The 13,992-nt window shown below is 41.7% G+C and overlaps 1 protein-coding gene across 1 annotated transcript in view; it reads right to left on the bottom strand.

The window, feature by feature from the left end:
- Window positions 1-13,992, bottom strand: part of TTC7A (tetratricopeptide repeat domain 7A) — a 272,869-nt gene that overhangs the window by 158,856 nt on the left and 100,021 nt on the right. Inside the window, exon 12 of the mRNA XM_024210692.3 lies at window positions 6,067-6,184. Within this exon, the coding sequence (XP_024066460.1) occupies window positions 6,067-6,184 (118 nt within the window). The remainder of the gene's footprint in view (window positions 1-6,066; window positions 6,185-13,992) is intronic.

Here is a 13,992-nt window from a genome sequence, read left to right as displayed (position 1 = left end):
AGGTGCCACCCCAAGCACCAGCTTGGTGGGCTGGTGCCTGGAGCCGGCCCTGGGTGTGAGAAACCCAGTTTTGTTTTTGGAAAAAAATGACAAAGACATTTTTTTAAATATCTGTTGGGTTTTTCAAGGAATTCCCCCTCCCCCCGTTTAAAAAAAAAAAAGGCTTCTCTGTGACTCTGAAATGTTTTCATTAACATAATACACATAATTTAAAGGCTTTTTAAAACTAGAAACATCAGAGCCAGACTCTTGGCCCTAGGTGTTTGGTGCTAACAGTGCCCAAAGCCCCTGGAAAGCTACCCTAATGGGGCAGCTAACTAGGTAATGCCCTCACTAAGGTATACCCAGCTCTCCACCACCTTCTATCCACTTCACACAGGGAGTGTGCCAGGCTGAAGAGAGGGAATGTCAGGGGTAGAGCTCACAGCAGGCTTTCTGGCCAGGCTGCTCCAAGTCATGCTAAGCATGGTTTTGGTCCCCAGTTGCCTCCTGTGCTCTCTCTTCAGCAGTGCCAAGTGTGAACTCAGCACAGATAAGGATCTGACTCATTGGGCTCTAATTTCTATCTGTAAAGTAATTCTAAAAAAAGTAGAATGGAAGTGTTCAAGATTCTTGTTATGCCAGTTAGGAAATGATAAACTTAAGGATCATTGTAGGACCCTAGACTAGAGGGCTGTGGGAATGGATAGAAGGGTACGACTTATGGATGTAATTCATTGTTATTGGATACTGAATAGAGGGGTATGCAAATTGTTACGGAGGCTTGGTTTTCTAGAACCTAAAAACATCTGCCAAGTGGGCGGGGCATCTGATAGCATTGTTCTGTATTAAGCAGGCTAGCTCATATTGCTTTTCAGTCTTCACAATTCACAAGGAGGTTATTTGTTATTCTACGTGCTGCTGATCAATACTGCAAAGAGGAGATTAGTGTTTAGTGAAGACCAAACATCAATGTATGAGTTTATCTGACTTAACATGCCTCAAGTTGATAGAAGTGGCAGGAACAAGTGACATAATGCAAGGAAAACACATTATTCTTTGAAAGTAAAGTAAAATACAAGCACTCTAAAGAGTTAAGTAGAAAAACAGAGGATTCATGCCCAAAAAATGTGGATAAACAGTTTCTTCAGATTCTCTAAGATCAAACGTGCCATTGAATGAAAAGTGGAACATCAGTAAGTTTGGTAATACTGCAAAGTCAGACATTTTCTATGCCAATGTGGTTAGCAAAATAAAGCTGCAATGATAATTTAAGTTCTTTTTAACATCCATTTCAATCTGGAGTGGTATCTGTTAGTCTTCAACACCCAAAAAATTACAGAAAGATCAACCAGTGATTATGCCATAAAACATCTTGAGAGGCAGAGATGTGATAAGAAAATTGAAGCCCCCTTCTTCTTTTTTTATTTTTACTAACCACATAAGCTAGTGGTTAGTAAAAATAAAACGCAAAATGAACAGTTTAAAGAAATGACTGGAACACTTCACCCTGGATAGACCTCTCCAGACAGACTGAAACTTCAGGTCCACTACCTGATGTTGTAAGTAAAGACAGAAAAGAAAAGAAAAGAAAAGAAAAGAAAAGAAAAGAAAAGAAAAGAAAAGGATTAAAAAACTCAACATGAACATTAATGCAAAATGGCTGGTGAAACATGAAAAATGATCTCATAATGGCTATAAGCATCTACCCAGGAAAAAGAAGTCTTCTTACTTAATGCTACTGATTATACATCTCTTAGAAAAACCACCAAATATTGAGGCCAAGTTGCTAGAAACGCTAATCCAAAAAGGCAGAGAAAAGTGTGACAACGAGGAATTTTGCTATTTGTTCAAACAATGAAAATAAAATGAAAAACTCTATAGAATTTATCAGGTGGAATCATCCTAAACTTCTGATTTCTGGCTGTTCAGCACACTATTTATACCTCATTTAAAAAGTAGTATAATACCTAAAATATATTGGGGAAGTTCAGAAATTCTTCCATAAGCATCAACCTCACATTTAGCTAACTGAGAAAGAAGGACTGATGTCTCAGCTATCCAATGACACTTAGTGGAACTCTTGAAGATTATGGTTCTGCTCTTCAGCTGTTGCAAATTGGTGTAGCTCTATTGGCTTCAGTGTAATTATGCTATTCATACAAGCTGGAAATCTGGCCCTAAATCTCTGCCTTTGCATCCAACTACCATAAGCATGCTGAGATATGTGCGGACAATGAGGACTTTTGATCAAAACATACCATGCACTTTATTCAACGAGAGACTTTACAGAAAGGGACTAAACTTCCAAAAACTATTGGAAGATGGTTTTGAAGAGACCTGACAGATTACAAACTGATAATACAACTATCACAGTCTCAGTGGAAATGCAGCTTGATTTAATTAAGCCACATGGTTTCAATGAGAGTTAGGTGCCTTAATACTTTTGAGGATCTGGACCTTAAGAGCTTAAGTGTTACTGAAAAATCAATGGGATTTAGGCTCCCAAATGCTAGATTTTCAAAAGGTGTTCTGGCATCTAAATATTTTTGAAAATCTGGTGCAAAGTCACTTTTGAAAGTGGGATATAAGCTCCTTAGGCCTTAGTTCAGTGCAACTTATGCTGCAGCCCAAATTCTTATCATATATCAAATATGAAAGAATGCGGTTTGATTATTGATCTACAGATTAGGAAATTAGGAGTGGTTCACTAATAAGCAATGCCTACAGCTTTCTCATATTAGCTTGTGCCCTGAATATACTAACTGTATGTAGTTCTTATGGCTAGCTAGAGAAACATTTTCACTTCCATTCCTGATTTGTGACATTGTATCCAAAGTTCCAATCACATTCTCTGAATGGGCGGAAGCCAAGGAATATTTAAGGATTAGCTGAGGAATGTCGGGGGCAGGTATGATGAGCACTTGCATTTCACAATATATTCTGTACTTGCAGATTTTTCCCCTTGCCAGGCCTTAGTTAAACTCAGCCTACCTTCCCTTGTCTTATATGAATTCTGTATGAGACCCAAGGGAGACAAAGTTGGCACTACAGAAAGTGACAAAACTGGAATAGCAAGGGGGGAAAAAGATACACTGTTAAAAATGCTCCAACCTATCACAGATTTTAGCCATAAAAAAACAACCTAGAGAAGAAATAGATGTGCTGGAGCAATGAACCATCTGTGTTCCTGAGAATGAAGGAGAAATGAAGGCATCCTCTACTGAGGACAACACATCCCTCAGCTGCTTCACTGGGATTTAGTTCAACAACACATAAGCAGATACCTTATGAGAACAAGGGAGCCACATAATAATTGTGTGGTGAGCAATCTTGTCTTATCAAGAGGGTAGCTCTTATATGTATAAAGTGACTTTTTTGAAGATTATTCAAAAAAGGCCAGAAAATGTTTTAATGATATTCAATATGATTCTCTCATCCCACTCCTGCAAAGAAACAGTCATGCTGTAAAGCAGAAAGTGTCACAAAGCAAAAGGTTTAGTTTTGAATATTCTATGTCTCTGTCTCACTGGATATTGCTAACTATTGATAAAGTACGAATTAAAAAGAGAAAGCCTAATCTTAGTCAGAAAATGTCTTATATTCTAATGAACTTTCTAACAAAAGTTGTCAAGTGGCTTTGAAACAATTTATTAATTAGCACTGAGTGTGCTGTACCAATCAGAAGTCAATTTAAATGGAAAGTTATGGAAGTTAACATATATACACAGATATTTGTGTGATCGTATCTGACATTGTGAATGTGTTTGTACACACGAGAATACACACACACACAAAATATTTCACAATATGAAACATAGGGTTTATATTGGGGGTTGATTCTCCTCCTTTCACCCCCTTCAACTTCTACATCATTTCTATGGCCTGGTCTACACTAGGACTTTAATTCGGATTTAGCTGCCTTAATCCGAATTAACCCTTCACCCGTCCACACTACAGAGCCAGTTAATTCGAATTAAAGGACCCTTTAAATCGATTTCTGTACTCCACCTCGACGAACGGAGTAGAGCCTAAATCGATTTTGTTAATTCGAATTAGGGTTAGTGTGGACGCACACCACCGAATTACTGTGTTTAAGTTAATGGGGTAGTGTGGCCGCACACCACCGAATTAATGTGGTTTAAAACCGAATTAAGGTGCTTAGTGTGGCCGCGCACAATCGAATTTATACAACCTGTTTCCCAAATTCGAATTATCTAAATTCGGATTAATCCTGTAGTGTAGACATACCCTATGATTAAAATACTTTATTCTTCCTATAACAAAAAAAAAAATTCTTCTTCAGTACAGATTTGGGTTTTTGGGATAAAATGCCAGATATTCATGTACTTGGAAACAAGTATGTTTTAAAGGGATTTAATCCATTTTATTAAAAGAAGATAATCTCAACGAGGAAAGCACAGTCTCTAGTTTCTCTTAAAGAATTTGCCAGACACCTCCACTAAACAGTTGGCCCTGCCTAGTTTAACACTAAAAGTATGAGGTCTGAAAGGCAGAAACTCCACTATTTCATGATGAAATTCAGAGGCTAAATTAGACACAAGTGCAGAGCTGATGCAGTGAAGGTTAAGTGTTTTTTTAATAAATGAGATTGTTGTAGGTCAGAACATTCCTGAACCCTGCTAACCTCTTGAAAACTCAGAGAAGACACAGTTCCAGAAGAGAAAGCATTAAAACTCACACTAAAGCTCCTTAAATACTTTGATCATTACAGTGAAGTCCAACAGACTCCTCTACAACTTCATTTATCAGAAACCCTTTAATAAAGTTCCATTACGGAGGATAATCATTTTACTATTTATTTATTAACATATTTTAAAAGCCCATCTGAAAATAGACTCTGGGATCTTGTACAATCGTAGAGACAATTAAACAAAATCTGGGCACGATGCCTGAGGAAGAAGGCCATTATGTAGGACTCAAATGTTTTAAAGGACTTTAGAAAATAAGAGAAAGTTCAAGTTGTTTCCAAGAGCAACGGCTTTGGGGCAGTGAAACAGAGAAGAAACCATGTTATATATTACCAACCACTTTGGAGAGGCACTTCTCAGAGTAGCTGCCCACTGGATCAGATATGGTTGCTTGGAGACTCACAGTGACTTCTACTACTGAAGAGCACAAATATATTTGATCAAGTTGCTCTGCTGTGGGGAAGCGTGCAGCAGTACTACCCTCATTGACAGCACGGAAGAGTAGAGCTTTTCTGTGATCTGAACTACTGCCCACAGAGACAGTAAACAAATGGGCCCAAACCTAAGCAAAAGTGGGTGATGGTGCATTAATGGGCATGGCCAGGTTGATCAGAATGCCTGCTGATTCAGCAACTACTCAAGCAGGTTTGTGTTGGAACATTTGTATTGGCGTCCGAGAGTAAATTAAGCTGCTCCTAGATGTGAGCGTGATGGAAAACAGAATTAAAAGCCTTTCCTGCACTCCATGCAATGGGTGTTAGAGCACGTCACACCTCCATGTGCCAAGCTTGCAGAGCCTACTGAGAACTAAAACATAATGCTTGGTGCTTGCATAACTCTTTTCCCGTTCAAAGCTACCTAGTTCACTTTCACTGTGCCTCAGAGGAGTAGATAAGTATTATTTTAATGATAGAGAAACAGAGACACAGAGAGGTTAAATGACTTGCTCAGATCCACAGGGGGAATCAGTGTGAAGCCAGGAGTTGAACTCAGGAGTTCCTGTTTCCCTTTGTGATTTATTAATGTGAAAATAGATGGAAAGTCGGGCTTTATTATGTAAATAAATGAACTCGAGAAAAAATTATTACACGTTTAATTCAAACACCTCAACACTTGTTGGCCATGGCAAATGGACCTTTTCCCCAAATGAATAGGAAATCTGAGCAGTTTGTGTTTGTACTTCAGCATAAAAATTCCATGTAGCCTATCAAAGCAGATGTTGTTCAGAAAGCAAGTGAATATTCCCCAGTAGTTTAGGAGTTTGATTATTTTCCATGATCAGCCAAAGTTTCAACAATGTCTTTAATACATTGCTTACACTGAAGACTCAGAATAGCTGCTTTATGCACAATATTTGATAAATCAGATACTTTACCATCAGTAGCTTGAAGACTGTATGTCAGACCCAAGGCAAGATACCCTTTAGCTAGGAACTCTCCAGCATCCTCTCCTAGATCTATCACCATCTTGGCGAAACGTTCCCCTTCCTCCAGCTGTAGGGAAAAGATAGGATGAAAAACAAAAACAAAAAAAACCAAGTTACTTGCGTCATGCCCACTCCAAAAAGCTTACACAGTAACAACGACCTTGTGTGTTGTTACAAATGACCAGAGAGCTGTTAGTGTAATGAGTCTCTGTAATCACAATTCAGCACAATTTCATACAGATTAATAGTAAGCAGGAGATATAGGGTCAGATTATCCACAGAGCCCAGCACACACAAACAGAGTCAAATTTTCAGAACAGCTCTGCTCCCAGGAAGGCCACAAAATAAGTGGTCAGATTTCAGAAGAGTGGTGCAGCCTGGGACTGTGGGACCACGGAGCCCCCTTAACTCTCCAGCCTGGGCCATCTCTCACAATGCTTTGCTGGTGACAAGCAGCAAACCCCTTCAGGTGCTGTGACTACTCAGCATAACAGGATGTGGAGAACCACACCCAGCTAGACTGCACGAATGCTCCCAGAGCCATTCATGAATCACACAGAGAAAGGCACCAGCCAAATGCCTCCAGCTCCCAGCAGTGTACCTCAGGAATATACCATCTTGCACTGCTCAAGACGAGCAGTGCAAATTTATTAGTTGGTTCACCACTTCATCAATGAAAAGTGGATATATATTAACCTTTGCAAACCTGAGCAAATTTACCACACACTTCAGGCAAACTCACTGGTAAAGATAAACAGTAAAACAAATTTATTGACAAAAGATAGATTTTAAGTGATTATAAGCGATAGGCAAAAAGTCAGAGTTACCAAAATAAAAAATATATAAGCACACAGTCTAAACTCTCAACCCTATTAGACTGGGCAATATCTAGATTAAGCAGTTTTTCTCACCCCATTGCAGTCCTTAAATATACAGGTTTGTCCCTTAACCTGGGCCAGTCTCTTCTATTGGAGTCTTCATTCTTCTTCTCTGTGTGTCTTTGTCGCTTGCAGCATAGGTGGGGGCAGGAGAAAGGTCCAGCATGTGGCCCCCGTGTTCTGTTTTATACCCTTAGTCCATCTGCTTGGAGAACACAAGTCCAGGCATGCCTGGTGGGCAGTGCTGAGTCCCCAGGCAAAGTTGAGCAATTCCCCTGGGGTGGCCTTATGCAGGTGAGTCATTGAATTGTAGCTCCCTTGCTGGACAACGGCTGGTGATGTCTGTTCAGCAGCACCCACCCAGGTATTGGTTACCTCCCTTGTCGTCGTCTCTGTAGACCTAGTATCTGGGTGCCTCCCAAACCCACAGCATATTTTAGTGAAAACCATACAACACAATTCTTATAATTTCATATGCATTGATGATGCACATATTTAGATAGAACAATGTCTTTCAGCAGATCATAACCTTTCCCCGGATACCTCACATGGCCTGCTTTATATGCAATATCACAATTATATACAGATGAGGAATATGGGGGTTACAAAACACTCCCGCAAGGTATAGTAAGTCTCACTCAGGTCATCTGAAAATCTGTCTGTGTCACTGGGAGCTGAGCACTTGTGTAATGGGGTGTACAAACCCCACACCGGGCCCGAAAGGTTTAAAGGATAATACTAGACCCAGGTAGCCCCACCCTTCCAAACCTGCAATGCATGATCCAACTGGAGAGGAAGCTTAAGAGGGAGCAACCCAGCTCAGAAGTGGGAGGCTGGAGAGGAAGACAGACCTACCCTGATGAAGATAGCACCTACCCAGGGTGCTGAAGAAGCCCCTGCTGTGAGGAACAGGACTGCAGGCTGAGCCTGTTGGGGCTGAAGGTTTAGTTATGTTACATTGGACTTGGAGCCACGGGCAGAGACGGATGGCAGGAAGTGACCCGGGAGGATAACTCGTGCTGGACACTGAGTGACTCTCATAGGGCCCTAGGTCAGAGCCAGGTGGAGTGGGAAGGCCTGGGTTCCCCTATCAACTGCCCTTGCTGCAGGAGGGACATAAGCCTCATTCCCCCCCATTCCCCTTCTGGTAAGAAAAGGGCAAGGACACTGAAAACCCGAGGGGAAGCAAAGGCCATACACAGGTGTGGAACTATACTGAAAGGCCTTCCTGCTGGGAGGCGAGGCTGGATACTGGGCACACTACCTACCAGACCCCACCTGGCCCTCCAAGAACTCTATCACAACCTGAAATAGCGATTGTGAGTGATTGAAAATTTGGTCTTAAGCCACTATTTCAATTACAAGGCATTCTTCAGCTTCACTTTACTGTTGTGAAACTACGGCTGCACCTAACTATTCTAATCGGGATAATAATACTTATTACCTCCAGTGGTGGAGCTCATATGGGAATGGGGTGGGAGGGAACTACCCCCTGATCCCAGCTGGTCTTTACAAGTACGTTTGTGCCTTTTCAAGCATATTATACAATTGACAAAAGGTGGTGGACAGCATAAATTTTTCCACAGAGCTGGAGACAGACCCCTCTCTGCACTTAACTTTGTCCCATGGGGCTGGGCTGGCTCCTCACTCTGGGGGCTGCAACATGGCATTCACATCTGGCCTGGCCGCCCGTCTGTCATGACAGAGGGGTGGCCATGCTAAACCTGAATGGCTATGGTGCCAGGTTGTAACACCTGGAATGGGAAGCAGGGTCCAGCCCTGCAGGGGCAGGAACCAGTGCTGCTGGGTGAGTGCAGGGTGGCCTTCCTCTACCACCCACCACTAATGACCCAAACCCCAGGTGCAAAACCTGACTCCACACTGCTTACTTCCTTCGTAAAGAAAGATCATTGAGATCCACAGATGACAAGTGCTAAATAAGAGCTATTCATTATTAATTATTATAATCTACACTAATTGGTAGGGATGGGAGATGACTCTCAGTGTAGACGTGAGATGTGTGGATTTGCACATGCGTGGAGCAGTGGCACCATTGAGAGTATCTAGACCTGGTCTAGGGTGTTACTGGCTGCCAGCAGAGATGTGAGGAGGTTACCTGGTGCTCTTGCATTAGCCATTAGGACCAAGGCATTCTGTACTCCCCTGCCCTGTACTCAGCACAGTAGCAGAATCACATTAGTAGAATGAAAACCCCACACTCCATTTTCAGTGTAGATTTGCCATTTACACTAAGCACAGCTCAGTGAAGTTCTGCTGTAATATAAATGTGACGCACCTCCTTTATGTAAGGGGGAAATGAGAAATTCTCTTCTGTTCCAACTTCCTTGCTCCTACCCTAGTAAAGATACAAACTTTCCTCTGAAGTGTTTGTATTTGCAAACAACAACTGAGGGAAGTTCCTGTTTTAATCAGGTGGTTTCCCCTCAAAATACAACTCACAGATTGAAAGAATGTCACAACTATGCTAATTCATGTCTTGCCTTTTCAATAGGAGATGGCCCGGAGAAGAATTCTCTTGCCTCCTTCCATTTGCTTGATTTTTGTTTACCCCGCTGCCCCCATACAAATGCCCTGCACACAGTTTACCACCCCTGCTACATGAGGGTTGGACCAGGGTTCCCTGACAGTTCATAATCCCAGGTTAGCCTGGTAGGGTAGCTGAAGAGTGAGTATCTCTCTTTGCAAAGAAGAAAAATTAAAGGACCCACAGATAAATGGGTGCCAATTTGCTCAAAGTTCCAGATTGTTTGGAACCAGAGTTCTGGTTCAGGCCCAGCTGTGCTTTAAATAGTGAAACACTTCTTCATTGTCCAAAGTTTGTAACATGAAAAAAGAAAACAGCAGGGGAAGGAGAAGAACCTTTGGGACATTATGACTTAGGCCTGGTCTATACAAGAAAGTATATAGTTATACTGGTATAACCACCTCCCATTTGGACACTATTATTCCAACAAAAAAATGATATTTTTTGTTTTGCAGTTTAGCAACCTAATGATTTCAGCTAAATTTAAAAAAAAGGGGGTAGGGATGTCTTATAACAAGGTAAGTGTCTACACAGAGGTTATACCAGTATAACTATATTCATATTTTGGCTTATACAAAAAAAACTCTTCCAGTGTAGATAAGGCCTTACTGGATAGAGGACACAGACTGACAGATGTTATAGGAGGTTAAAGTGCATTTTATCTTGTTTAACTATTTGCCAATGGGCAGGCACCAACTACATGTTTTCAAACAAGAATGCCGGGCCTCTTGGCTATTTACATACAGCTGTACCACAAGTTTGCCTGCTCGTAAGCGTTTGTGGGCGTGTGTTTCCTTGTATTTGTCAACATCTGCTTTTGCTGTGCAATCTTTTCTGTGAAAACCTCAGAGCAGTTTTACTTCCTCTGTTAAAATGAAAAAATATGGAAAACAAAGCACTATTGCCCTCCCTCTGGGCTAAGCACACTGTCACACCCAGACTCTACTGCCCCAATGCCAGAAGGCTTCAAGTTCAGAACCCAAATTTTGATCTAACATGTTGCACTGCTTCTAGACCACTAGGCCAGCCATGTTTTGTATTTTAAGGGTCCAATGCTACAAATGCTGTGCACCCTCACATGGTACAGATTTTAATGGGAATTGAGGTCACTCAGCACCTCACAGGCTCAGGGTCTAAGATGGCAAATACTTAGGTCCATCTTTCCTATTCTAGCACAGAGACCATTCTGCCATTTTGGAGAAGCTGCGCAGCTGCAAAGCTAACTGGTAGTTCCACTGATCACAGACTGGAGACTAATGAAAACGTAAAACACAGGTACCGGTAAAATCAGAATGTAAAAGACAGCTACTAATCATAAAGGACTTGACATTGTTATTGGTTATTGTCCAAAAATCATCAGTCAATCCTTTTAAAATACAGTTTCCTTAACTGTCCTTAGAAAGGATCAAGATTGTGGACAGAAAACACTTCACTGCCAGCCAGATCGTCGTGCAGCAATCGATCCCGTCGACTCCTGTACTCCTGCTCGGCGAGAGGCACAGGCAGAGTCGATGGGGGAGCAGCAGCAGTCGACTCACCGTAGTGAAGACACCGCCGCAGTAAGTAGATCTAAGTACGTCAACTTCAGCTACGTTATTCATGTAGCTAAAGTTGCGTAACTTAGATCAATCCCCCCCATTGTGTAGACCAGGCCTAAGTTTCTAAGGTTAGAGAAAGAGCTGTGACTAATCCTTGAGAGCCCCAGAATATGCCTCATTAGCCTACAGGATAGACTGCACATCCTGTCAGCACCAATCAACAGTGTCAGCTCTGGTTAAGAGCCAGATATCAGACTGTTATTGGAAAGATCCTGCTTGGGACCTCTGTTTATAAATTTGGGGGGAAGGTTTGAAGGTTTTGTTTGGAATTGAACCATTCTTGAGACAAACATTAAAGACTTAATTGAAATGCATTTTCTTAGTATTCAGCCTTGTCAGATCTCAGCAGTTTAGTATCTCCTTAATATCCAGAGAAGTCTCTTGCAATGAAGCAAAGCCTGCCAGAAATGTACCAGCAGACCAGGAATTTTCATTCTGCTTATGAACAGAAACTATTTCAGTTAATACACAATTCTACCAGGGATTTTTTAGTTGTCTGATTTGAAGATATTTAGCTGTTATATACTAAATTAAAATGATATGTTATTACCAGAAGAATTAATATTTAGCAGTTCATACAAACACAAGGAAATATTTATTGAAAATGCAAATATGAAATAAGGATACTAAGTTAAAAAAGCGAAGAAGCAATCTCCATTCTTTGCATAGATCAGTGGTTTTCAACATTTTTTATTTGCGGACCCCTAAAAAATTTCAAATGGCAGTGTGGAATCCTTTGGAAATCTTAGACATAATTCTAAGTTCTAAGAAAATCACTGTTCTATGGTAACGACAACCTTTTGCGGACCCCTTAGACATAGTTTGCAGACCACAGGTTGAAAACTGCTGGCATAGATCATTCACTAGTTATAGAGAGCCATAGAGCCACACCTTTTGCCAGTCTGTGCCCGCTAGGTCTAGACAGAGATGCTCTCTTTTTCTGTATATTTAGAAGAGCAGGCTTAACACCAAAGGCACTTTGTCTGATCCAAAGCCTATTGAAGTCAATAGGAAGATTCCCATTGACTTCAACAGGGCTTGAATCAGGTCCTAAAAGTTCCTGTTATACTGGAAAGACTGGGGTCCTCCCTCTTTAACACCCCAGTCCAGCAAAAGCACATTCTTAACTTTAAGCACATGAGCAGTCCTGCTGCCCGGATACTTAAGTGTAAGCATATGCTTAAGGGTTTTGGTGGATTGGGCCCAAAGTGAATAGAAGCAAAAAATATCCCAGCACTCACCATGGGAAAAAATTAGCCCCCTGAAGAAGTAATAATTTGGGTGAATTCTTCTGCCCCCTGGGACCTTATGCAAGACACCTTACCTCACCTACCAGGAGAGAAATACCTCACCATAGAGAGCTATACTCTTACACATCCACTTTCTCTCATTCATACTCTCCTTCACGCTCTTCATTTCTTCTTCCCTTCTTATTACTGTCATGTTAACAACACATCAAAAATACCCAGGGACAACTGTGCAGTAGGTAAATCCCTTATCAATTGTGGAGTTTGTGAAATGAACAGATTTTAAGGAGGGCTATGATAAAGAGGGATGCGCCTTGAAGCACAATGACAGGGGGAGGGGGTAAAAGGATGAAAGAAGCTCCAAAAATGAGACTAGAAGGAATAAAAGAAATAGTTAGGAGATATGACTGGGTGGAATTTAAGGATTAAGGGAGCTAATAAGAGGAGTGGACAGCAGAGATGTGTGAAGACAGTCTTGCCAAGCCCTGAAGGTGAGAACAAGAAGCTTGCATTTGATGTAGGAAAGAACCAGGAAAAAGGATGAGGCAGAGAAAGAGCCAGATAAGGGATTCTACGGAGGAGACATGGGGAGAAGAGCAAAAAGGAAGATGATCTCAGCTGCAGTAGTCTAAATGAAATGATGGGCTAGGAGCTGAGATGCAGACCTTTTAGCTTCTGATTTGCTTATGAACTGGTCACTATACATACTTGCTGTATGACTGGCCACGTATATCAGCTGGCATTGTTTCCTTTCCCTAACTAGATGACCTAAGTTTTATAAATAGGAGGCACACCATTCATTTTTCCTGCTTGCAAGTTATCCAGGACCATTTGTAAATATTTATTCAGACAAGTATTAATGGCATTTTGGCTTTCTACAGAGATTCCTGCGAATACAAACGTGGTCACCCGAAGGCTGCTTTGAGAATAAAGGGACTTGCAAACTCTAGCAAAGCTAATCGGCTGGTTATATTCACAAGAACATTCACAAATCCTTTTTTTGCACTGTTCAGCCATTGCCACGCCTGCTGTGACTGCCACACACCCCCCCCCCCAATTCTTAGAGAGCCTGAAAACCTGCAAACCTTTCATTCACTAGGCCTCAGCTCTCAAACACAAATGTTTCCTGATGTGCCTGCATTCCAGGTGGAGAACTCACTCACTACAGATTTTACAGATATGCCAGCTGTCACTCTGGGCTTGTCTAAACAAACCCTTAGTTTGTGACAAGCGGAGGCGTGACTCTATCCCACACTAGCATGTTGTGCACTAAGTGTCCATGTGGACCCTGTGGCAGTGCACTAGAAATTCCCTAGAGTGCTCTGATCTACCCCACTTTGAAAGGGGAGCAGATCAAAGCACCCTAAGGAACTTTTAGTGTGCGGAAGCATGGTTCACATGGACACTTAGCGCACGGCAAGCTAGTGCAGGATACATTCACACCCTGGTCTGCCATGAACTAAGTGTTCACGTTGACAAGCCCTTGGTTAGAAGGATCCAAGAGAGACAACAGTTGCAGCAGGATTAGGTGGCAGATGGGGTTGGGGATAAATCATGAACCAACCATTCCCACTAAGCTACCAAGGATCGTGGGACCAAGAGTGTAG

This window comes from Terrapene carolina, unplaced genomic scaffold (genome assembly GCF_002925995.2).
Source record: "Terrapene carolina triunguis isolate 2854851 unplaced genomic scaffold, T_m_triunguis-2.0 Scaffold120, whole genome shotgun sequence".
Lineage (NCBI taxonomy): Eukaryota > Metazoa > Chordata > Testudines > Emydidae > Terrapene > Terrapene triunguis.
The sequence above is the reverse complement of the archived record's forward strand: the minus strand, read 5'-3'. Positions and strand labels throughout refer to the sequence as shown.